We start from the raw sequence: 23,082 nt of genomic DNA, 5'->3' as shown, positions 1-23,082 counted from the left end.
AACTCCTCAAATGTGTCACACTGGATAAGCAGATCCTCCTCCTCGATGTCTCTGCAATATTACAGCATCCACTTTCATTGGAGAGCCCTTCACTAATTTTCAGATGATTGTTTTTGTTAAATGGCATTTATCTCTTTGCCTCTCAGACTCAGCCAGTCAGTGTTGAAAGCACCCAACTCTGCCTTATTTACAAAGGATGAGATGCCATCAGTGCATCCTTTCTTGAACTGAATGTACCTCTTCCTACAGTCAACACATACAAGTGAATGGGACTTCTCATGGCATAACCTGGCCCACTATGGGCTTGTTATGGAATTCTCCTTGGAGCTGTAACAACAGAGTGGCATTCTGACCTTTTTGAAACCAGGCCACCACCTTTGTTTTTTTAGTCAAGACTAATTGAAAATATTTCAGTGAAGTTTCTGTCTGAAAAACTTCCTTCTCTGTTACTCAAAACTGGATTAAAAAAAGCACTGACACTCTAAAGGTGACTTTTTCAGCTCTCTCAAGACCACTCAGTGTTAGAATTTTACCCTTGCTGCTCTATTGAAAGAGCTTCTCTTCCCTAATTTTTATGGTGTTGGATGGAGCAATTCCAGTTACACGGTTAACTGCAACTCACATAAACTGCATTCTAGAATTTATCACAGATGTTTCTGATAGAACACAATTTTAAAATTACATTCAGATATGCATTAGTAAATTGTTTTAGCTGGATGCTTCTGGGACCAACAGCAGCAGTGAAGTGGTTTTGAACACAGTAAGCAGCTCAGTGAGCCCACAGCATTGCTTCAGGTTCAGTCTGAAACAGCCTCAATGAGGATACTGCTACTCCATCTGTGCCCAGAGCCTCTGTGCATGCCATCTGTGCCAACAGCTGTCCCCGTGACACCGTAGTTGGCAAGAGCATCTTAACACTGGCCAAATGCCTCCAGTTGCCATGGAATGGGTGCACACAAGCGTGGTCCACTCCACCCAGGCACACTGCACTTCACACAACAGGAGGCTGGATAAGTATTAAGTTTCCACAGCTACTTCACTGTGAATCGCATTTTTAAAAAAATGTAAGTAGAGATCCTTACCTTAGCTTGTCTAAAACATCCAACAGCTGAAGCCCTGGCAGGTGAAAAAAATAGATACAGTTGCATTATAACCCACTTGGTACTGATTTGTTACGATCTTTATATAATGTTATGCTTATAAACACTTTTTGCAGAGAGAAAAAGTGAAAATGTCTTCAGACGGATCTATCAAAGTAGGTAGAGTCATTGGGTAAATGATGAGACACCACAGTACACATCTGCAGCACCTGTGTGAACCACTGCACAATCCCCCTAGACTTACTGAGGGACACAGGCACTTTTAGGGCATGAGTGACCTCAGTCCAAATTAGACATCTAAAATCAGTCTGATCCGGTCAAATGTTCCTTGATCTCCATGGAGAGAAATGGAGCCCACGCTCACCAACTCAGATGCACCCGGTGTGTGAGGTGAATCCAAACAATGGTACCTAAGATCCTGGGATTCAAGCCATTGGAAAAAACTTCTGAATCATGGGACAGCCTCTGTGGCTCAACTGAGTAGACACAGAGTGAAGAAACTTCATCAACTCTTACAAGTAGTAGCAATATATGGAAATGTGGCCACATAAGATGGTTGGTTATAGAAATGTTCTGAAGAAGCTCAAATGATAAGGTGCTGCTGGGATTCCAGAAGAGATCAAAACTATGGGAAAGCAGCAAAGTTAAAAAAAATCTGTTGACAGAAAGGCTGCTGAGAATAAAGGTCAAAAGAAAGATGAGAATTAATATTTGCAGTTTTGCTTCCCAGCCTCTTCAGGCACCTTAGGGATACATCTGAAAATAACCAGTTTGGTAACTGACTTTCTCCAGGGAAAGGTGCAACAAACATCCTTACCTATGAACTCATTTCTGATTTGTGTCCTTGTTCTTAGCTCTTCTTTCCCCAGGATGATGGCATTGATAGCACTCAGCAGTGTCACCATGTATGGCACGTTGTCTGTGTTGGAGAGCTCGTTCATTATGATGCTGAATCGATACTGCTGGTTCTTCACACTCTGTTGGTAACACAAGTGATATTATGGCAAGAATAGTCTATATAGACATAAATGCCCATGACTGTAGTGCAGGCTCTTAGATGGAGTTATCATCTGAAACACTCAGTTTATCCCACTGTGCACAGGACAGGAACAGAGAGGTAAAAGCAGTACTTTTCCATTATGGAGCAGGGTCTGGTTGGCAGAGAAAGTGACTGAAAACACCTCTTGGATCCCTTCATGCTTTCTGATAACTGATGCATGTACCTGCTCTCATGGGCAGTGAAACATGTGGATGTGGCATTGTTTATTCTGTTGATCTGGTGGTGTTTTGCTGCCAGAAAGCACCTTGTGGTTGGCAGTCATCTGTTCACACAAGTCACAGAACAGCACATAGATTTCTGCTGACCACAAAAAATTTCCTACAGCTTTCACCTTATAAACCCCTGCTTCTCTTACAAAACAATGCAAAATAAACTTCATTCCCACCCTTTTCTCTGGTACATGGATCTGCCTGCATGGATCAAAGCTGAGCCATTCCTCCTGCTCTAACCGAACACTTGCCTTGTAATGGTCCAAGGCATCCAAAGCCAAAGCATGGCCATCTGATGAGTAAATGCACAGTGCAGCCAGGAGCTCAAATATTTGCTTTTTGACCATGACATTAGTTGTGTCAAGTGCTGTAGGAAAAAACAGAACAAAACAAAGCAGAATTTATAATGACATTAATGTTCTGAATCTCAGTGTCTTCTGCTACATGGATTATGAGCAGTGATAGAAAAGAGACTGAAGGAGGGGACCCATTACAATGGAAGATGGGAAGAAAAATATCTTAACATACAAATATCCCATCCCAATAGCATTATGTGATGGTAACTTCTAGTGGGAACGGTAAATGCTACAGGTATCCCACTGGCATTTTGGTGCAACTTGTAGTTATTCATCTTTTCATGTCCCAGTGACATGCTGCAACAGCAGCCAAGATTTTTTCAGCACTCACAAAATTTATTTCACATTTTCACATATGGGTGTTTTCTAGAACAGCAGATGAACCATTTTCTTTGATTAATGACTCTTACTTTTAGTGCAGAAAAGCTCAATATGCATATGAGTTAGACCAATTGTTCCAATGGGTCCCCATGAATTCCCTTTTGGTGCTACTCTCGCTCTGTGAGCCCTGGGAGCTGGGAGGGAGTGCATTAGACTCTCGTATTTTTCCTGTATTAGAGCACAAAGAAGCTCCAACACTGAAAAGTCCAGGATACCCCTCCTGTTTTCTCAGTACAAAAATGCCAGCTCCATATTTCACACAGGCTAAGAAAATGCATGGTGAAGAGGAAGGAAGGGGACTTCAAAACTGAAGAGGGAAATAAGCCAGCTTTCAGACTAAATGCATTTTAAAAACCTCTTAATAAGGGTTTCTGGGCACAGCTGCAATCTCTGGAGCAGCACAGAAGTTATCCTTCCAGCACCAGCACCATTAAGTGCTGTACAATAAGTTCTAGGAGATGCCCTGATGAATTGCAAAGTTAACAACGAGCCAAGTGACTAGCAGGAGAATGTAAGTGCTGCTACCTACCATCTTCCAGAAGGAGCAGAGTGAGCAGCACAGAGAGCAGGCTCTCTGGAGTCCAAACATGCCACTTTCCCTCCTCTTTACAGGCTACAAGACTCCAGGCCCTTTCAGTTCCTCTCCCTCTGCCCTTGGGGATCTCAGTGACTGAATAGCAAATGTCTGCTGACAACCGAAGGGTCAAAGATTTCCAATGCCAGTACACAGATAAGGCTGGGTTTATCCCCAGCTCCTCAGTAAACTATGACAATATTTGTGTGGAAATAGCACGGGGTGGCAAAGGCAATGTGATTTCACAGCCGTATTATTTTAAAGAAGAAAACAATCTCATTAATCAGTCGCGACCAACCATTTCCAACAGGCCTGGTGCAGGGCAGGAGGATACAGAACAAGAAAGTGCCCCCCAATGCTGCATGTGATGGATGAAGCAGGAAGATGTCTTCTCACCTTGGAAGAGTTTTCTGACGTAGCCCTCGTTGCTCACAATGTACTCTATGCCTCTGTGGGAGTTCATGACCGCTCGCACACAGCTAATGCAGGTGAGCTGAAGCAAGGCATCAGAAATCCTGGCCACTCCTCGCCCAGACAGCCTGTCCAGGGCCTCCAGGAGGAGGTCCAGCCCGGACAGCTCCAGGAACTGGATCATCCAGGCATCATCGCTGTTCTCCAGCCTCTTCTTCAGCCCGGAGTAGTTCACCACGGAGGGCATTTGCAGGAGACGGATGCACAGCTCTGGCTCTGCATTTTCCAGGTTGGCCTCTGACTGGTCAGTTTCCTGGGGTCCAAGTTTCTCCTTTAGGGCAGCCCACTTCTTGTGGGCACCTTCCTTTTTGATTGACATCGTGAATGGTTTGTTCTGCAGAAAAAGAAAAGACAAAGTGAGACGTTTGTCTGGACTGATCAAAAGCTATCCCTGGAGCAGCCCTGTTTTTTCTTCAGTAATCAGGATGTAAAGCCCAACTACAGCAGGTCCCAGATCTCCAGCATGCAGGGCACACGCTGGAACCAGTCCTCTGTTGAAGAAACTCAATATATCCCCACCTTAACCACACAAATTACATTCAGGCTCTGAAGACTCTGTGGAGAGACTTTTAGCACATCCAGGCCAGCAAATACAGCTTTAAAAGTAGCCAATTTACACCAGTCAATTGTCACTACCTATTTTCATGCAGTGAAAGGATAAGGTTGGAAGCAGCATTATTAGCTCTGAACACCTAATGCCCATTAAACCACTTCAAAATCTCACTGTGCTGGAGAGGCTGTGCAGTTTCTAAGCATTTGTAATGGGATGGAGGAATCATTTTGAGCATATCCTGCTTATAAGAGCATCTGATTGCCCTGTTCCTTTTTCACTTTTGTTTCTTTTGACTGATGTTGAGGTTAATTTTATAGCACTCACTTAATCCCTTCTTGTCTGCTGTAATAGCAAATATGTTTGTACACATGGTGTTTATGCCTGATAACGTGAGAGCCTGACAGGCTGTGAGTGCAGGGACAGCAGCAGGAGGCTGGCTATGACAACAGCAGAGCACCTTTTTGGAGATGGGGAGTAATGGCCCGTCTCCCTGGAGTACATGGCATGTCCAGCCAGGCCATCAGCAGCAAGGAAGGCCAGGAACTGACTTAGAACAGAGAAATTGCAAAGCCAAGTGTAACTTTTGGGGCCAGATTTTATGGTTTTAGGCAGGATTATTATTTTTCAGACTCACAGGGATCAAGTTATACGATGCAGGTCCTTTTTCAAAGCTGCATGCAATTGTTTTGGCCACTGAGATTAGCTCAGTTGGTCAGAGCATGGTGTTAATAATGCCAAGGCTGTGGATCTGATCCCCATATGGGCGATTCACTTAAGAGCTGGACTTGATGATCCTTGTGGGTCCCTTCCAACTCAGTATATTCTATGAATCTGTGATTCTGTTTTAAAGCTGAATTGCTCCCAGAGATGACAGTTTGCCCCACAAAAAGAGGATAAACCTGCTGGACCCAAATCCAGCCATTGATGCTACCTCCCCTTCCTGCCACACCACCAGGACTTCTGTTCCCCTGGGCTGCTGAGCCTGCACAGGGCTCAAAATAACCTGGGGACAGTTGGCCCCAAAACTCAGCACTTCAGGGACTGAAGGGATTATGGGAGAGTCTCATTTTCCCTTCCCAGTTCCAGCACAAGGCTTTCTAGCCCAGCAGCAACTGGAGAAAAGGCTTGAAAAATCTAAACTAAGTAATCTCTTGAAGGTTTTTTTTTTTTTCCAGAAAGTCAAGATAAAGGATGGACCATTTACACATTTTAAAGCCTGCCTTGTGATTTTTCCTGGGGACTGAGCTGTTGAGAAAGGTCCTGGCTCCTTCTCTGAATCAGAGCCGCACAGCTTCTGTTTTTCCCAGCAACTCATTTTGGCAATCTCCCCTTCGCCAATAAACGGCCAAAAGCTTTGCTCACTGATTAGTGATAGGCATGATATTATAGGCCTAAATATGCCTCTTGGAAAGATGCAAAGGGTGATGGGATAGGAAACTCGAACAATTTCCCTGAGAAAATGTGATGGCAGGACTCTCTGGCGGCTCACAGCACCAAAGTCTGCATTGAGAGGTCACAGGGGTGAAGGAATTAGCAGGATATGGTGACAGAAAATCCATTTAGAGAGCTCTGCAGACTTTTCTTTTGCTTCAGTGGGAAAGAAGCTGGCCAAGCACCCAGTTGCTCCCTGTTCTGTTAGCTGAAAAAATGATGGTCACAATCCAAAACCATGAAGTGGTGAATATACCATCTGAGAACACACTGTACAGCTGAAAAGTGATAAAAAGGACCATAAAAAAACCAACGCAACCAATCCCCAAACAAACCTCCCTGCCAAAGCACAGGCTTGAGTTTCCAAGATTCGTCATCACTCCCTGCAGCCCAGAGCCCTTACTCACTCTTGGTAAAATTCTTGGTGGGAGTAGTCAACCCCAGTCCCTCCCCTGCATTCAAGCCCAGGAATTTGGGTTAGGCTTGATGCAAAGGAGAACAGAAATCCTCCCTCACTGGAGGGAGAGAAGCAAAAGTGTCCTGCTCCAGGTTCACAGCGCTGGGGATGGGGCAGTGACCTACAGGTCTCACCAGTCATGGTGACTGCAAATCTACAGTCATGGGGCTGGAGAGGTGCACCTGCAGTCAAATTCTCCTCCATGCTGTGCACGGAGCCCAGCCATCCCTTTCCAGTGCTGGGGTCAAGCTGGACTTTCAGTGTGGGACAGTGCTGAGGACCATCTGACCTGTGTGTTGGTCACCCTGAGGGGCTGCAGAAGTGGCTGCCAACTGCAAGCTCCCTTTCTCTTGTGGGACTTCTTTTTATACACAGCAAATCACTTTTTTAATTTGAACATGACTAAACATTGCTTATCCAGACAGATAACAAAGCAGGCTGGATTTTTGCTCCCAGATGTATAAATGCCTCGTTATATTGTATTTGTATTATATTGTATCAGCTACAGCAAGTCAGAGAAATTACAGTAACAATATTGACCTCAGGCTTAGCTGATTCCTGAAAATTAAGCTCCACCAGTGCAACAGGAGACAGGAAATACCGAGAGAGCATCCTGTTTACCAGCAGATTTGTTCTGAATTATCCTTCCCTCCCACCTGTTCCACACAGATGTGAGGAGATGAGAAACAGAACCAGGCAGGTACCTCTCAAAACAGTTCTGGCCTGTGTTTTTATGCACTAAACTGAACAAATTGGATTGATTAAATATTATTCCCCACAGAGAGTGCACTCTTTTTGTAGGAAAGGAAAAAGGTAGCTAATGTATACTTGTAAAAAGGGAATAAAACAAATAGGAGCTGTGCTATATAAATGGAAAGGAAATGAATATGGAGGAGATGGCAGTATGACTGCAGATGGTGTCATAAATCTGTTTACAAACACAGATATGAGTGATATATTGTGAATACAACATCTTTCCATATTTTCCATGAAGCAAAGTGTTGCAAAGATGTTCAGCTACATCCTTAAAGGGCTGCTGGTTTTGCCTTTTATCTCTGACCACAGGAGCTTGTTAGCAGGTAAATGATCTCAGCAAAGTGAGACAGATAAGGACTGAAATGGAACACATCTATCTGGCTGGCTCACAGAGGCTATTTAGACTACACTGGCTGAGGGAAGGAAAGTGCCCTGACAAAACCAGACAGGACAGCTGAATACATCTCACCTCTTGCCAGCAGAAGGGCATGGGGTGCTTTGCTTTTTGTTTCCCAGGCCACAGGGGGGCTGTGATGGTGGAAGCAATGTCCCCAGACCCTGTGTCTGACCATGCCTGCAGCACCCACGCTCTGCCTCCCCCGCTGCCTGCTCAGCACTGGGGCTGGGTGCTGCTCCCTTGGGAACATCCTGACAGTGTGTCAGGGACACCCACAGCCACCACAAGGAATCACAGAATCGTTTAGGTTAGACTACAGACCTTTAAGTTCATTGAGTACAACCATTAACCCAGCACTGCCAAGCCCACCACTAAACCATGTTGCCAAGTGCCACATCTACGTGTCTTAAATGCAATCCTCTCCTTGTCTTCTCACGCTCAGAGGCTGGTTAGCCCTGATGGGGAATCACAGAATGTTAAGGCGTTAGAATGGACCCTAAAGATCATCTAGTCCCATCCCCCCCACCATGGGCAGAGACATCTCCCACCAGACCAGGTTGCTCAAAGCCCCATCCAGCCTGGTCTGGATGCCAGGGTTGGGGCATCCACAACCTCCCTGGGCAACCTGTTACAGTGTCTAACCACCCCACAGTAAAAAATGTCCCCGTCTTTCAATCTGTACCCATTACTCCTTGTCCTATCACTACAGTTCCTGATGGAGAGTCTACCTCTGGCTTCCCTGTGGGCCCCCTTCAGATACTGGAAGGTGCTGTAAGGTCTAAAGCAGCATCAATGCAAAAGTACTCTTAATTTTAGGAGATTCCTTTGGGAAACATAAAGCCATCCTGAGGGCTTGTGCTCTTGCACCTGGCAATAGCAACACCACAATTCATGGTGTGAACTCCTTGGACCACTGGGTTTGCAAAGTTGGAATGAATGTTCCCTGCATCCATCCAACCTGGTCCATAAAATTTCCTCCTCATTTCTTTCTGAATCAGGTGCTTCCCAGATTCAGTTTTCTGTGCCTCTCTGTCCTTCAAGTCCACTCCTACAGAGATGACATCTGTGGGAGATAAATCAGGGCACATCAATACTTCTTCCATCCTGTGAAGCTGTGGAGAACAGAGCTGCACAGCCCAGCTTTCAGTCTAAATTATTACGTGCCTCCAGGACGACATGGATCACAGCAAGGACTGGGGAGGACACATAAAAAGAGATTTCTCAGGCCAGCTAAGTATAATTTAGTGAAAACAAAAGGGAGAAAAACTGCAGGTCAAAAGTATTCTGATTTTTTGGGGAGCAGACTCACTGCCTATGTAGAACAGGGCATAGGGGCTGGTGTGTGAGGGGGAACAGCAGCTCCTAGCTGCCCTTTCAAGAATTCTGGGAGCATCCCAATCCCACATGCTGCCCTCACAGCCCTCTGCTTCCCTCCACAATGCTGCTGGGGTGAGAAAAGCTCCTTTATGCTGCTCAGTCCCCCTCCCTTCCATGCCTGTTCCTGGCACTCAGGAGCCCGTTCTGCCTGGCTGACTGCTAATGACAGGTTTTGCTTCTGGGTAGTTCCAGTTTTCACTCTGCTGCTGGGAATATGCCAAGCCTTTGTATTTTGCAATGTGTCAGACTACTCAGTCCCTAAAAATGAAACAACATCCTGGCTTTGTGCTTTCCAAAATCACTTCTGGAAGCGTGATGTGTTTCCTTCACCTCTCCTTTTGCTTTCATTTGTGCTGCTGTTTTCCCATGCAGTGTCGGAAGAGCTCACCTACATCCAGGCTAACAAACCACCCTCCCATGCACCAAGACGAGTGTGAGGGAACCACAAATCTCTATTTTAGACACCACCCTGGCCCCTTGGTGTGGGCCCCTTAGTGTCTCTAGGAACCAGCAGCATTCTCAGTCTCCCAGGGTAAGGACACGGTGGGAAATTCAGGCGAGCAAACCAAAGGCATGGTTTGCACAACAGACCTTGCCTCAGCATGCAAACCAAGTGCTGCTCCATCCTTCTGCTGCCATGGCCAGTAGACTCAGCAGCCTTTGGATCTACATATTTTTGATCTTCCCCTGTATCAGAGGCCAGAATGTGTGATTTATGCTTAAAAAAATGAAAAGGTTTTGGAATGGGTGCCCACTCTTGCTCTTCAATACTGAAGAAGTTCATGAGGTTTCTGGCACACTGTGCTTTGCTTTGGCACAGATTACAGGAGCTCTCACAACATAGTCCAGGTCGGCTGTGACCTCAGCAGTGCTGCACCATTATGGGGAATATTTTGTTTTCAGGAAATAAGGGAGCATGGACACACACCCTGCTACAGCTGGTGGGCAGGAGCTCTGCCATCCACACTCTGACTGGGCCTGGCACTGGGCTGGCAATGGCTTCTGCTGGAAGCAAATTTCCAGAGAAGGGCTTCAGTGCATAGACAAAGAGTGGCCATATTGGCATAAATTTGTATCTGTTTTTCCAGTATAGCTTATTCTTTCACAAATAAAGGAAAAAAATGTTGTCCTGATACAGTCCCATCCACCACTATCAGGATGCTGTGTGCCAACACAGCTTTTCTCTCCTGGGCAAATACAAGCTACAGTATTGTGTGATGTCTCACAAAATTGGTAAATGTGTCCAATATGGTAGCAGTGGGGTTACACCGGGTTTAACCCCCACCACTAAAAAAAAAAAAAATTGCTGGTGCCTTCTTCCTCACAGTAAATAAATAAATAAATATCTCATTGGGCTGCTACAGGACCACAAACAAATCAAGCTCAAGTGAGATGCTCAAGGATGTTTATGTCAGGACCTTCAGCGGCCTCTAAACCCTTACTTATACAAGAGGTTGCACGAGCTTAGCTTCAAATGGGCTTGAAACCACCCTTTGGTACTGTAACTGTGAAGACACAATAACCACTTCCCTTAACGTGGTGAGCTAGGTTTAAACCAGACTGGTGCAGCTGTCAGATTTCGTTCCTGCAATGGCCAGTGCCACTGGGGGGGAAACTGGCCTATCTGTGCGAGTGCCAAGTCAGACAAAGCAGTATCAGGAGCTTTCCAGGGTGGGTGTTAGCCCTGGGCACCCTCACATGCTCCCACAGGCCTTGGCAGGCACAGAGGATTTCACGCTGGAAGGATGTGAGGTGGTGGGCAGCACTGGCCCCATGCAGGGGGTGCCAGCCCCCAGCTGTGCTCCACCAAAGGGGCCACCAATGCTTCACCCTGATCCTTCCCTAGTGCTGTTGTAAGCAGACCCACAGGGGCCCAGAGGGGCATCCTGCCTCCAGCCAGAAAGGAATGGGACTCAGGTCCAGATCCCATGAAAACTCTGACTGGGAGTAAGACTGGTCTGCTCCAGTGCCCACATGCTCAGGGCAGAGGCAGCACCTCCATCTGCCAGCAATTCCAGCACCATTCAGCATTTTGAGATGCAATTTATAATTATCATTTGGGGTCATGTGAGGAGCAGAAACTGCTACCCAGCAACATGGACAGTGCAGTGATAACTTTCTAAGACTCCTGACTTCTGCTCTGTGGGAAGCTGTCACACAAGCTGATATGAGAACCAAAACCCTTTTATTGCCTTTTTTATTTCTTTTTGTTGATGTTTTTAAAAACCTCCACAGGATGCCAAGAGAACATAGAAAACTGTCAGAGGGAAGAACTCCTACCTCAGAGCTGAAGCCAAATTATTCCCTTGTCTCTCCTACATGGAAGGATACTTCTCGACCAGTTGTGTGAGCCCTCCCTTCCCCAGCCAGCTCCTTTTCTCCATCTCTGCCAAACAACCTTCAGTCAACACAGTGTAAATCCCCAAAAAAGTGTCTCTACAAATCGCATGCTCTGAGGAAGTTCAACCGGATGTCAGTGTATAGTATGCAAATACCACTCTTTGGAAAGGTGCAAGGAAGTGACTTTTCTATAGCCTCCAGGGAAGGTATTTGCATGTCATCTGTCATACCTCTCATTCACCCTGTGCTAGTCACTGGGAGGGTGTCGCTTCCCCCTGGGCTGGGAAGGTGGGAGCCTTGCCCCCACTTCATGTCTGTCTGCCAGTATGAAAAAGCACTCCTGGCACGGGGTGACTCAAAGCAGGGAAATGACCAAAGCAGGGTAATGATCTGGCAAAGGAAAGGAAAAACAATGAGAAGGATAAAAGAGGGTGCAGGGTGGCCAGGGTGGTGGGACGGAGAGCATGGGTGTGGGTGGGGACAGCCCCTTGCATCTTGCATAAGCTGCGCTGGGTTTTCCAGCTTTGTGGCACCAGAACTTTAAACAGTGCAAGATGTCAGGGGTCTTTGCAATGCTGGAAGAACCAGGACAGCTTAAAATACTGAGGATATCTAACCCAAGGCTGCCCACCCTGGGAGAGGAGCCACATAGCAAAGGCTGGGAGCTCAGGCTGTGTCCTCTGGGCAGGGGCTCGATGACAAGAATTCTGCTCTCATCGGGCACCACTAAGATCCTGCTGAGCTTCAGCTTTTATGGGCTGAGCAGGCTCTGAAGACATTAAAAGCTCTTTTTAACAGAAAACGTCTCTCTGCCTTTCTGGTTGACATTTCATGTGAAAACTAGTTTGTGAGCCACAGCTGCAAAACGCATCCACTCAGCCTCTCAGGAGGTGTTAACTGAAACACAGTCATTATTAAATTGTGAATATTTCAACATGGCCCATTTCAGCATAGGCCTCCTGCCTGTCCCAGGGTAGCAGCTAGGCTTCAAATGTTCTTTCTTACTCTGTGAGGTTCTACCTTCAACTGAACCTCTCAGATCAAACGTTGGAACCCACATCAAGAGTCTTCCTGCCTTAGGTGGGAAACTCAACCCTTGTGTACACGAGCACAGCTCCACCAGTATTAGAAATACACTGATCTGTCTGCCCTTTGGCCCAAATTCAGCTGGCCTTTAAGAGATCAACTTGCTCACGTGCTTTCTAATTAAAACACCATAACAATGTAATGTCCAGGGAAATGACTCTGCATAATTCTCCATCCTGCCATAGGAAACACTCTGGGGGTGTGTCCATGCAACCCAAGACTAATGTTAATTCAGGATAGGTTTTACAACAGCAAATGAATGTCTCTTTACATTGCATGCACTCCTGAAGTGTAATCCCCAAGTCCTCAAAAGATTAGTTGATAATCTGGTTCTTGGGAATAGGACCAGGCTCACAGCAGGTTTTAGGGAAATAAAATAAAATTTAAGAGAAAAAAAAATCCTGCAAAGAAAGGATTGTGATGGTGCAAACTCCTGTCCTTGAAAACCATGGAAGCAATGTAAAAGGTTATCAGTCAGATCCCATCAGGTTTCATCTGAAGCCTGGATCTGAGAAATTCCAGAAATGTTTCTCCTCCTAGAAAGGTTCCATCATTTCTGACATGAAAAAACCCCCACCCAAAAAACCCCTAAAAAACCAAAAGCAAAAAAGCAGAAGCAGAGAAATCAGGCTGAAAAGCAGGAAAACTAGCTCTCAGGCTGCATGGACATGAACTTTCAAGTTGCTCAGAGAGAGGGTAAATGGTTTTCCCCCAGCAAATCAACCCAATTTTACCCCAATTTTCTGGCAGTTGATTGGGTGGTTCTCTGAATTGTAACTACACCAAAATCAAACAGATTACATCAAGAACTAAGAGTTTAGTTCCATATAAGGTAAAGTAGAGCTGAGACCCTCTACTTTCTGTGTATCACTCTGCTGCCTCTGGATGACAGCGCAATGGCTTCACTGCCCACATGGCCGGTCCACAAATTCAGGAATCCAATTAAACAGACATAAATACAGCCCATTCGCCTTTAGGAATTAGATTATTCCTAATTACAGCAATCAGTGTCTTCTCGCTGCTCTACGTTTCTGTGACAAATTTATTCCCATGCCAGTGGCTTTTCACAGAAGTCATGTCAAGGGTTTTGGAAAGGGGACACCCAGCTCATTTCGGGCTGGCAGGGAGACTGTGCCAGCCAGAGGTCTGCTGCAATGGCTCTTTTTAGGTGATCCTGCCTAAAATGCCTCGTATCATTCCATTCTAAATCACTAAACAGCAGCACAGACAGTATTCAAGAATCAGAGGTGCAATATTCACCTCTGCATCCCCATGATGGGTTTTGTTGGGTACTCTGGTACCTATGGGGCCAGTGAAAACAACCAAATGTTTACAATGGAAAAATTAGGGCAATAAATTTGGATAATTCAATTTCTCTGTTCATCTGAGAACTGAACTCTGAGTTAAGCAACCAGAAGGACCAGTGTCAAACAAAGTGCTGAAAGGGCACTGAAGCCAGGTGAAGACTTATTAATTTAGGGGGACAGCAAAATAAAATTTAGGGGGAGAGCCAAATCCTCCACCTGCCCCCAAGGCTTCTGGCTTTTGCAACACAACCTTGTGCCATGCGGACAGCAGGAGATGCCAAAAGAGCTACTGGGATGCAAACGGAGTGAACTAACGATGACCTTCCCAGGTATTGGGAGAGCACAGTGACAGCAGCCAGTCTGCTCCCTCCTTGGGGAGCAGAGACATCTGAGCATCCTCAGGAAATCACAGGAGCAAGACAGGAACTGCAAATCTGACTGCTGCTGGCTCTTACTGAATTTCTCTACTCTCCTTGAAGACTGACATCCCTCCAGCTCTCTTGTCACAGACCAGCTCTCCAATTGCTTTTCAGCTGAATGCATTCACTTTAGAGGATGCTAAAAGGAGAAAAAAACCCCTTCTGAAGTAGTCTTTATCTGATGAATACTTCAGATAAAAAAATAAAGGACTCTGCTACTGCTGGTGGCATATTTCCGGGAACTTTGTACCTAATGGGGTTGATCTGCTTAAAACATCCGTAACATTTGCTCTGCAGTTGTCTTGGTAGGAAGCTTCTGCAAGAAAGAAACATCCTGTTTAGGGGAGGGTGCTTCCATCTGAGGAGATTAAACCATTAACTGTGAGGAACTTGGAGCTTAATTTGGAAAGGTGTCGACAAAAATCTCTGCCAAAACCCCAAACAGCGGTTCTGCCCAGAGCATAGACCCAGGTACAGGTTTCTAAAGGCTGTATGTGCTCCTAAGTATTGGCTGGGTAAGAAGCCTGATATTTGTTTATTTATCCAGCATACATACATTGCACCCGTGCTAAGGCTGCAGGGAAACTGCTTAGGCACTGCCAGGATTAAGGGTGCCATGGTGGCTGAACTCTGCTCCCTGGTACACATGCTGGTGCTGCAGCAGCAAGGAGATGTAATTACAGAAAGAAGACCTTCTGAGCCCTGCCCCGGAGGGAGAGAGGCAGGCAGGTCCTGTCCAGGGTTTGGCTGTATCCTTGCAGCACAAGCACAAACCCTCCTCACCTGCACAAGGATGAAGATCTTCAGTTCTTCCCTAGAAACCAATTTGATGCTGGAGGTCCACAGGAAAGGGCCGAAGGCACCACTAAGCCAAAGAGCTACCCAGGCCTGTATTTGCAGACATCGCCTCTGAACAAAGCTACCAAGACACCAGAATAGTACAGAAGGGGGAGGCGTTTTTCCAGCTGTTCTCCAAACAAGTTGCAAATGCGATTCCCTTCTATCGAGATCAGCTTTTCCATTCAGCTGCTGATGAATCACAGCAGCTGGTATCTCATCTGGTGAACAGCCCAAACACAAACATCCTGAGTGTTTTTGTTCAGATAAGCTGACCATAGCCAGGATTCCTAATGGCAGGGGCGAAGCACGTACTGCACACATTAAGGAGAACAGCCCCAGATACTGCCAGGTACTTTCCAGCGCACTTGTGTGAATATGAACGTTACTAAGAGTAACCAGAGAACCTGCCCAGCTGCTAATTCAAGAAGTTAAGCATTTGAGCCGTTTAAAATAAATGCTTGAAGAAGGCTGGATTAGCATGATTTCAACATTAATCCACTCCAAAGATGCCTTCAGACTGTTTTCTCTATTGCTGAGTAAGGAAAGTCTGAAGAGCCTATTTTATAACGCAGTAATCCTAAAATATTAACGGGCTTAACCTTTCATTTTGCTACAGTACTCGTTCCAGCTGTTTTGAGAGGACCTAAAATTGTCCTCCTAGATATTATCTTTCCAGTTCTAACTTAGTCTTGGTATTAATGTGAAGAGATTTTAGTATGGCCCAACCAATTGGGGATCATGGGAAAGTCTCATGCTGGGTCAAAATGACCTTACTATACCTGCAGTTTTTTCGTTTTTTTCTTATCACTTTAGAAACAAGTGATACTGTTTTGTTCTTTGCAAAGAAATCAGTTGTTCAATCATATCTGCAGGTTTGCATAGTCCAAAGAGTGGCAGTGCTTTATGCCAGCTGAACATGTGGCTGTCATTAACCTTCAAGAGGAAAATCACTATATTTGTCTGATAAGTTAATACACAAAGAATATTAGGACATAATTTTATACGTGATTCATCTCTACACATATGGCTTGCTTCAACACTTGCTTACAAGTGTTATCAGAACAGGGGTTTGGGAATTACAGGCTTGTAAATCAATTTAGCTTTGTGTTAAGTACTTTCCCTTCCTTTCTAGATAAATAGAGGCCTTATTTAAGGCTTGGTAATGTTTGTGGAGGTTCAGTCCATTTCCAGTAATGGAAACAACAAAACCCAGGATTTATCCCCAGGCTTATGAAAGAAGCCTCAGGACTGGGTAAATATAAAATAACTCATGAATATTGGACTGCTTGTTCTGAAATGGGGAACTACAGCCCATCAGTGCATAAACAAGTGAGCACAGTCAGGCAGGCTGGAAAGCAGCCTTCCAAGGGAGAAATGGAGCAGCTCAGCCAGGTTTCAGATGAGAGCTACTCAGGGAGCTGGCTGCCACATCAGCATGAAACAAACCAGAAAGAGAACAAGTTATAAAATGTATCAGGGAATAAAAACATTTGTTCCCCAGTTCACCTTCATGGCAGGCTCAAATTTGCACCATTTGTCATATAAGTCAAGAAGAAGACACAAATACTTCCTAAATTGCAGAGCCCACTGCTGACATGCCAGGTAAATACTGTAACCCCCAGTTTCTTATTCTGTGAACTTTTTTGCTCTGGCTCAGAGCAGATTTGCTTTACTGCATTGTGCACACAGTTGAAAGTTAAGCCGACCAATCCTAAAGGATTTTTCTTTTTTTTTTTTTTCTTTTCTAAATAGCAGAAGTAATTAATCTGCTTCAGAGAATGAATCAGCCTTTTCTGAGCTAGAAACACACAGAGGAGATTGTGGCTGTTTCTGGGGCAGGAGGGAGGCTTACTCACACAGCTGATGCAGCGGAGGCAGCTGCCCAGAGTGCACAACTGTGGGCTGCAAGGGGGGCAAAACCCCAGAGCCACACCCCAGAACTCCCCAGTGCCATCCTGTGCCGCTAAGGGACCCGCTGGGACAGAGGGAATGGGCTCAGCACTGCAGTGCAGATGGAAGAGATGAGCTGGTGCATAAGGAAGGGTCCAGGGAGGGCTGTGTGGCTTTGCCTCTCCTCCTGCAGCCCCCTGGGCTGCACCCACTCCTGGGAGTAAATCCTTTGGCAGCAGGGGCTATCCTTTTCTTTAGGTGAAGAACCTTGATCTGGGCCAGACGGTGGAACGAGTCGATTTGCCACAGTTTGACTTCTCGGCAGGCTGTGGGAAGAACAGCATTGCTCACAAAAAGCTGCTGCCTTGTACTATGGGAACTTCTGTTTCCAACTGGGGCCTCTGTCAGAAAATAAAGCTAATGCTTAGCTCACTGCTTCCAGCCAATGCTCAGCAATGACTTCACAGAAAAGCAGAACGGGCGAGGAGCAAACAGTTCCCAGAAAGGGGAAACCAGCAGGACAGAAGCACTGTGGAGATAGCTGCCTCATTAAAAATAATACAATTTAACTCATGGAGCAGAGGGTAACACAGTTATGCCCTAGATGCCTGACAAAAGCAGAGCTGCTCACCAAAGTTATAAATAAAATTTAAATAAATAAATAAATAAATAAATACATAAGGATGATGCCAACTTCATTCATTGATCTGGAGAGAGGAAAGGGGCTCTGCTGCTGCCCTGGGGGCTACTGCTGCTTCCCTCCCTTCATCCTCTCTGCTGGCCAGGGAATGCTGGGAAGAGGTTGTGCCTCCAGCAAGGGAAGGGCTCACTTTGCAGTCCCTGGGACATGAGTGGGGCTGGCATGTCCCTCCCTCCCTCTGAGGAACACAGGGAAGGGGTGGCACAGGTGGCCATGGCTCCCTGTGAAGAGGCTCTGTGCAGAGCAGACAGGAGAGCAGCTCATTTGACCTCTGAAATGGCAAAATCACCAACATTTTCCACTTTAAAGTATAACTAAATATAGAGGTTTTATGGTTGCAGGATGCCTCCTTTCCCACAGTTTCCTGGAGTGATCTCCAAATTCCTCTGATGTCCTTGCTTGTTAAAATGTGACTCAGCTCTCCCATCTGGAAAAGTGGGGACCCACACAGTTCCAAGGTGGCCAGCTGCCACTAGTGATGTCCTATGGTAGCATTAGCCATCAGCTTGGGAGCACCAGAGGCAACAAAAGGCTTTGCAAGTTGGATTTGGGGTGAAATCAGTGTTACAGAGCCTGTGTGTACTCTGTGAGCAGCAATGCAAACCATCAGCTGAAATTTCCCTGGTGTCCCTTGTGGGGAAGTCCTCTCAGCACCAAGGAGTGACTGGGGACACCTGCTCACAGACCCTAATGGAGCAGCAATGCAAAGACCAAATCCCTCGTCTGCCCTCACACATTCCACAAAATGAATACTGTTCACACCTCAGCTGAATAATGGTTGTGGCAAGAATAACAAGTGGGAAGTCAATGCCAAGTAGCACCACCTGGTGATAACTACTACACCCGTGCCAAGCTGGACATCAGGCCTTACCAACTATAGCATTTGGCAGCTCCTCCTTTGCCTGTACTTGTGTTACTGGACACAGTGCTGGAGCAATGTCCCTTCTGAAGTCAGCTCTCTCTTTCAGGGTCATTAACCATTTGGGAAACAGCTGGGTGACTCCAATGCTGGAATGAGAATTTCATCCACTGTCTCTCAGTCCTCCTTTCTGGCTTTGTCTGGTGTTCTTTATCAGCTCAACTGGGTTTTCAGAGACCTTGAAATACACCATCAAATGCTACAGAGCTTTTTGCAAACACTATTGCTTGCTTAAGGTTCTCACTGATCTGTGGCTTCAGCATTCCCAGCACTTTGAAATGTCAGCTCAGGTATCAAAATAGTAGAAACAGCTGAATCCGTGAACAGTACGTGTTCATTACATCAAACACAAACCCCACCATGCTGTTAGAAACTCTCCTGATGCTTTCTGCAGATGTGAAAGGCTGGCTGACAAAGCAGCAACAAATGTTCATCTGCCACATCACACAACCACTTTTAATTTCGGGCACTCCTGTAGATGCCAGGCTATGACTCAGGGGTTCATGCTTGAACCCCACACCTCTATTTTCTTCCGTGTTCAGTTTCATAAAATCAGCTCATCTGCCATTGACATTATCTGGTAGCAATCATAAAGCTTGGCTGTTGCTCATTAGTTATTCTTTTCCTAGGAAAAAGGAGCCAGAGAATATTCACCCTTGACAAGGAACCTGAGAGGCACTGAGAAGTCGCCCAAATGTAGAGAAGCCTTTTTTTTAAACATTCCCAATCTGTGCTTCACTCCAGTTCCTAAAGCATGCCTGCAGATCTGGAACCACTGGAATGGTGTGACAACCCCACACCCGACCTGTGAGCATGAAGCTGCCCTTTGTTAGAAGGAGAAAGTCAAGGCTCAAAATTTGATGTGACTTTTTTCCATCCCTCAATTCATTCCTAGCATTTCAGTTGACAGAACAGGACTTGAAAAATCTCTGAAAAATTAAAATACAGATCATTTGCCCGCTCTGTTGCAGCATTTGGTGCTCTCAGTGCTTTTTCTGGCCATTGGGAGATGAAGGCAGCCTCTGCGAGACCAAGCTCACGAGCATGGTATGATAAACTGCTGCACAGGCAATGCTGAGAAACACTGGAATAAACTTGAGCTTGGTGGATAATGCCAAAGGGATTATAATATATTAAGTCAGAAGCAGGTAGTCATGCACTGAACACAAGGGGTATCACACTGCAGAGTTGTATCTAGTTTCTGCAAAATATTTAGCGATTTTTCACCTAGTTATATAAAAAGCAACATACAATGTTAATGAATGGAGCAGGAATAACTCCTGTTTATCTGCACCCACTGCAGTATTTTGGACTGAGCAGAGCTGGATTTGTTCAGCGCCACTGTGTGACCCCATGACCTGGCTTTGTTGATTTGATGGTATTTTCTCTGAATCATTATTGATAGACCTTACTGCAAATATTAAGGAGGATATTCAACTGCAAGCTTAACCTGAGCTCAGATATGAGCACTGTTTGCCTGAAGTTCCTTCAGCTGTTTCAGCTCGATGAATGTTGTTCACTGCCCAGTCTGCAGCATTGTGTTGCTGCCCACTGCTGAATACACCCATCTTCTACTCATGGCTGGTTACAGTACAGTGGTAGGATTAAACATCCCTCATCAACAGAATAATCACTGCAGAAAAACCTTACATCTAATAATTGATGCCATGGAAGTAAATCAGGTGGAAAGAAGGACAAAATGCAACTTAGCTTTTTTTGGTAAGAAAAATTTTCTGCTCAGCTGCTCTAGGAAAATTATCCAGCATACCTGGCACACAAGACAGGGATAAAGTTCAGCTACAACACATCTGAAGCCACTTGCTATGCAGCTCAGTGAAATCAGAAGTTTACAAACAAAAGACAAAAATTTGTAAAAATAAAGAGGGCACAGACCTAGAAGGATTAGACAGACAATGAAATGGAAGGGGTCAATCTGAGTTTGGCAGGGGTCACTACTGAAAGTGAGAAACACTCCATTCTACTTAACTTCTCCCTTCATGACAGAGCAAGTGGGAGAAAGCTGGGGGCATACTGAACCAGCAGAAAACACGAGGATATGCAATAGAAATGGGATTAATAAAATGGCTGGAATACGATGAGAGCTGACAGCAGAAAACAAAAGTCAGATGGACACCTGGAGATGAAAATCCCAGCTTCCCACCCCCATCACAGGACAGGAGGAACCTGAAGAAGATGATAATTGCAGCACCTACCTGGTGAGGGATTTATTTCTAGGTGAGGTGTCAAAGCATGAGAGGCACAGGACAGACCTCTGAGCCTTGCAGCTCTGCTCATCCACAGGGAAGTCGGAGATTAAGAAGCCCAGCTCACAACTGCCAGGGATCAGCAGAAGCTGGAGCCTGCTTCATGAAAGCAGACAGCAAGTTCTAGCTCGTTTGGCATTGCACAGTAAAGAGAAAAGCATGCAATTCCTATTTCTACACTGATAAGAGAGAGAAGCATCAGACTGGGAGAACTAAGAAGTCATAGTGCAAATACAAAGTAAGAGAAAGCCACATATTGGAGAAAAAATTGTAATATCAGTTCAGTAAATGTCTGAAATTTCCTATTCCCAGAAGACTGGCAACAAATGAATTACAGTCGTGTGCAATAAGGCATAATATCATTCTGTGTTTAGATTTGCTGACCTGCCAGGTCTCTTCCTGTCCTACATTTAGATTATCTTTTATACAATGGGTCTTGTACACTGCTTGCATTTTTTGAGCAGTATTTTGGATGACAGCCTAGAATGGGGTTATTAACTTACCCTGTTATAAGTAACAGGAAAAAAAAAAATCTCATATTCTCACAGATTCCTGCGATCCCCTCCCCCCGGCCCTCTAGTTTTGGCAGCCTCTGTTTAGTGGAAAAATAAGCTTAAGTGGATGGAAGAGAAATGAGATTAGTGGCCAGACAGCCCAAATTCTCAGCAAGTTCAATAGGATGATGGCAACCTTACCATAACTCTGCTGACTCCAACTTTTCTCTTCAACTAACTTAAGCCAGAAGTTTTCTTGCAGTCTACCATGGAGCCCGAAGTGTTTTTAACTGTGTTTACCCAGAAAAATTCTTCAGTCTTAAGAATCCATGAAAAAGAACAGAAAGTTCACAGCGTTGATCAGGTAGAAGAGGGATGACCAGGAACACTGTTTCGGGGTATTTCTCCTAAGAGCAGTGTGTCTGAGCACTCCTTCCCCGCCCACGAGCTCTGGAATTCAGCTCTGTATGCTGATGTTGCAAGAAGCCATTTAATCACTGCCGAGTTATTGAGCAAAAGGGAGGATGAGGCTGGAGAGAACTATGTGGGAAAACCGGGCAGGACTTGGGAGACCGTGTCTGAAAACCACTGGATAACAGAATATTTCAAAATAAAAGCTTCAAAGTGGCCCAGCCCAGACGCAGGCACACCGGCCATCCACACCATGCCGGGAGATGCTCTGCCAGCCCCACGCACAGCAGGACCACATCCCGCCTGCACATCACACCTGCAGCCTGCACCACGTTGCACCCACACGTGCAATCTGGACCACGTCACACTTACACACGCTGTGCCTGCACCTGCGATCCAAACTACATCCAGCACCTGCCACCCGAACCACACGCAGCCCTTACACGGTGTGTTTGCGGCTGCAGTCCGGACCAGCTCCCACCTGTGTGCTCCACCGTCGCACCTGCAACCCAGACTTCATCCCACCTATACACCGCGCTGTTGCATCTGCAACGCGGACCGGCTCCCACCTCCCCTGTGTACCATCAGAGCGGCAGCAGGAGCGCCGTCCCAGCGATGCTCCACACCTGCAGCCCAAACCGGGTCCCACCTACACTTCCCTGCTGCTGTCGCGCCTCCATCCCCCCTGCGCTCAGCCATCCCTCCCTGCAGCTTCGAGCCGCCCGCCGAGCTACGGCCCGGAGAGCTCCTTCCTCCGCGTTCAGCCGCCCCGTCTCACCGGACCGGGGCACAGCCGGGCGCGGGGATGCCCAGCCGGGCTGCAGCCCCGGGAGGGGGGTTTAGCCCAACTTCTCCCGACCGAGAGGACCCCGTTCCCGCGATCGCCCCCGGCGGAGCTCGGCCTTACCGCGGCGGCTTTCGTGCGGCGGGCACGGCAGCGACCCTCACCGCCAGCGCCCCTCCGCCAGCGCCCGCAGCCGCCGGGCTCTGCCCGCCCGCGGGAGCCGCGCCCGGTTCCGGGGCGGGGCGCAGGCGGAGCGGGGGGTCCGGACCGGCCCCGCCATGGAAGTTTGTCCCCGCCCGGACCGGGGTTCTGCTGCGCCGCCCCAGTCCCGTGTGCTGCCGGGCGTATTCGCTTGGCGGCCCCGCTCCCCTGTCCCGGTCTCGCCCTGGCAGATCATCCCCGGGGAAGAGCTCTCCGCGGAGCCAGTGCTGCGTCCCCCTCGCCGCAGAGGGGTCCTGCCCACCACGGAGGGGTCCCCAATGTGCCCCTTCCTCCTGTGTCCCGCG

At 46.6% G+C, this 23,082-nt stretch overlaps 1 protein-coding gene across 1 annotated transcript; it reads right to left on the bottom strand.

Moving 5' to 3' along the window:
• Nucleotides 1–1,078: 1,078 nt before the first annotated feature.
• Nucleotides 1,079–22,743, bottom strand: INF2 (inverted formin 2; the record flags this gene model as incomplete). Its single annotated transcript, XM_082283227.1, has 5 exons — nt 22,700–22,743; nt 4,077–4,485; nt 2,621–2,736; nt 1,918–2,077; nt 1,079–1,116 (listed from the first exon to the last, which is right to left on the bottom strand). The coding sequence occupies exons 2-5, from the start codon at nt 4,468–4,470 to the stop codon at nt 1,079–1,081; spliced, it is 708 nt and encodes a 235-aa protein (XP_082139353.1). The 5' UTR covers nt 4,471–4,485; nt 22,700–22,743.
• Nucleotides 22,744–23,082: the final 339 nt, after the last annotated feature.

The sequence above is a fragment of the Coloeus monedula genome (genome assembly GCF_965178545.1).
Source record: "Coloeus monedula genome assembly, chromosome: 6".
Classification (NCBI taxonomy): domain Eukaryota; kingdom Metazoa; phylum Chordata; class Aves; order Passeriformes; family Corvidae; genus Coloeus; species Coloeus monedula.
This window is presented reverse-complemented; position numbering and strand designations above follow the sequence as displayed.